Source organism: Alligator sinensis, unplaced genomic scaffold, assembly GCF_000455745.1.
Source record: "Alligator sinensis unplaced genomic scaffold, ASM45574v1 scaffold1238_1, whole genome shotgun sequence".
Classification (NCBI taxonomy): domain Eukaryota; kingdom Metazoa; phylum Chordata; order Crocodylia; family Alligatoridae; genus Alligator; species Alligator sinensis.
In genome coordinates this window covers 520,588-523,833 of record NW_005842436.1, presented here as the reverse complement: position 1 = coordinate 523,833, position 3,246 = coordinate 520,588, and the positions used below count along the sequence as shown (strand labels likewise).

The window sequence follows — 3,246 nt, the reverse complement described above, 5'->3', positions numbered from 1 at the left end:
GCTCTTACACTACCATAGACTGGTAGCTCTTGGATGAAGAACTGCTCAAAGGACTGGACTCCAGACACAGCCCAAAGCACTCTCTGGGTCTCATGGCCCCACTTCAAACGCTCTGAAGTCATTGAATAGAAGTCCCAGCAGAGCGTCTAGCCCAAAGGCTGTGTGTTAATGCTTCACACAATGTAAGAGGCTCCCATGCCAGCTTGCTCCCCACCCTCACAGTCTCTCATGAGATAGTCTCTGTCACTGAACAGACTGGTACCCAGCCTGTCCCTTGCCATTGCACACCACTCACTAACTGAAGAAACCCCTGAACATGGGAAGGATCTGAGAGCTCATACCTTTGGGGCTCCCACAGCATGTGAATGGGCATCATGCAACTGATCCAACGCAACATTAAAATCCTCCTCTAGAACTGGGAACCCAGCAGCACAAAAATCTCTCTCCTCTTCCTCACTCAGCCCCCCTGGAAAACTGGCAAAAGAAAAGAGGAAAACATCTAAGTCACTTTGCCTTAGCACACTCAATTTACCTTACAGAGCACATCTGCCACTGCCCAGCAGCAGCCCTCATTACTGCATGACCCATCCTCACTGCTGAACATCCCTCACTGCAGTCTCCATCACTGCCCCATGGCTGATATGGCCACAGAGGTACTCCATCGTCCTCACCATTCTCTGCCTCAGCTGCCACATGGCCTCGACTACATCTTTACCAAGAGTTTCCCTCCATCAGCTACACATGCTCCCCCACAATACACCCCTCTATTTCAACCTCTCAGAGGAAAGAGAATGACAAAATAAATCTTTCAAGGAGCAGAAACAGAGATTTTCATTCACACGAGTGAAAGTATCTGACCACAAACTCATACCAGATCACTCAGAGACCACATTTACATCACCTTGAGGTTTGAATCCTGGAGCAGGTGGCACGGCTGCTGTGGGACAACAAGGCACAGAAATCTCCCAGCACAAAGCCCTGTGGATGAAGAAACAAACAATGTGTCTAGCAGAGAACAGCTTCAGTGCAGCACACACACCTGAATCAAGGGAGCCACCTCCTCTAGACAGTGTCGTGTTTGTGGAAAGGTAGGCGAGAACTGGAGCAGAATGTGTACAATCAGAGCTTCTGGCACTGGTAATTCCAGTTGCTGTACCCAGCCAGCTACACGAGTGCACATCTGTAACTGCAAAGGCAGATGTAGATGCATGCTTCTCAGTGCATTCTAGCACAAGGACCTACAAACATCCCATTTTTGGACCTATCTAATAAAGATTTAATGCAAAAAACAGAAATATCAATGCAACAATACAGCTGAAAAGCTGAAAAAAATCACACACGTGAACCAACAAGAGGGACCAGAACACAACCATGCCAACAGCCTGTATGTTAGATGAACATATTGTTTCAATCCACAGTGCAAGTGGGTCCTGTGTCTCTTCCCCAACTGCTCCTGCTCTTTCTTTGGCTGTTTACTATCTAGGAGAAGGAGGGACAAGCAGTGCCTAACAGCAGCCCTTGCCAGAGCCACATGACGTAGTAAGAAGGCTCTTTGCAGAGGCCTTCCACAGCTAATCCAGACATCTGGAAGGATCCACATCCACACTAGCTTTCAAGGCTCAAGCTTCAGTCATTTATTCTGTGCTGTGCCTGCAGAAGCGCAGGTTAGACTTTTCTGACAATGGCAATTGTGTATGCCTCCCATTCCCCCACCACATCCAATCCTATAACTCCACAGCCTGAAGGGTTGCTGCTCATCCTCTCAAAAAAGGCAACTTCAAGCAAAGCCCAGGCCTGGGTGCTCCTGCCTAAAGGCATATGCTTTGCCAAACTACGAATGCAAGAAGAGGGGTCATAACAAAACCAGGTTTTGGAATCCTAACAACTTCAAGTCCCTTACACAATGTATTGCTGAATAGAAGTTTCTACATGAAAAGCTGAGCAGGGAACCAAGCACAGGAAACCTGCAGCTGAAGTCACAAGTTAACATAATCCTCCTAGGAAGTTGGCATGTGGGAGTCAGTATTACCAGTCAGACTGGAACAAGAAAACTTCCCTCTGCAAACATAAGTCTGCTGACAAAGTGAGGAGCCTGACCTGGCACAGTGGCAGTACTGAGTCTCCTCTGAGTTGCAACAAACTTAAGACAGAGACAACTAGCACATTCTCAGCCTGGCCACTCAAGCAGAGCTGCCCTTCTCTGCAGCACTTACCGCACTTCTGCGTGCCAGCTTGGCCAGGCTCACTTCTTTCCCCAGCGCCAGGCTGGCAGTAAGCATGCTCAGAATGGCCTTCCTCTGCTCTTCTGAAGGGGCTGTAATTGCCACCTCGTGAAGGAAAGCTGTCTGTACATCTGCAGGGACATCCTGTGATCTGCATGTTGTGCCAATTACCAGGACAGGGTTGCTGCCCACACAGGAACAGGAGAGAAACAAGTGGTGTCTGTTACACAACAGGGAACTAGAAACAATAACTCTGTAACTACACCACTTTTCCACTGCCATCAGCCCACCTCAGAACCCCACTGAAAACTGTGGCCATGTTCTGGACAGCAGTCCCCTCTCCTACAAAAATGCCCTGCTCCATTATTTTAAATAGGCACAGCTTACTTTGCAGGTAGGGTTTATTTCTGAGTGTAACTGTGAGAAGTAGCATTATTCTCTTCTCCCAGGCTAAACCTCAAGCACCCTGTTCCAAAGCTTATGTTACCTCTTTCTCCCAAGCCACTAACACCCCTGCAGTGACACTGCATCCTTCCCACTCCATATCTCCCTCCCACCTGCTCCTGCACTATGCTCCACTGTTTTTACCATGCCAGGGCTTCAGCACTGTGTCCGGGCTCAGACCTTTCATATCTCCCAGGCCTGGCTTTGCCCCATACCACACATGTTATATTTTCTTCAGTATCTTATCTGAACCAATTCAAACAAATAAAATATATTTGCTTTAGACTAAATCCCATAATTCCCCAAGCCCTAGAGTCATTCCCCAGGGAGCTTTAAAGGCCCTTTGAAATAAACCAAGCAACTCTGGGAGAGTCCTCCACTGGTTTCAAAGTCAAAGTGAATATCCTGTCAGTTAGTATTTAAATGGTTGCCATGATTGTTGCTCTGTGGACAAACAGACAGCATACACAATTGTCTTGGATGTGCAGGTAGAGTCCCCACCTTAGTCCAGGGTCTCTGTCCAGGAGGAGATGCCTCAGAGTGGAGATCACTCTGGAGTCCTCTCCCACCCCATCTCGGT

General features: G+C 48.1%; 1 protein-coding gene across 1 annotated transcript in view; it reads right to left on the bottom strand.

Moving 5' to 3' along the window:
* The window catches only part of PEX6 (peroxisomal biogenesis factor 6), a 31,048-nt gene that overhangs the window by 14,909 nt on the left and 12,893 nt on the right, over positions 1–3,246 (bottom strand). Inside the window, 4 exon segments of the mRNA XM_025211894.1 lie at positions 342–474; positions 902–978; positions 2,214–2,406; positions 3,168–3,246. The exon segment at positions 3,168–3,246 is cut by the window's right edge and continues 33 nt beyond it. Of these exon segments, the coding sequence (XP_025067679.1) occupies positions 342–474; positions 902–978; positions 2,214–2,406; positions 3,168–3,246 (482 nt within the window).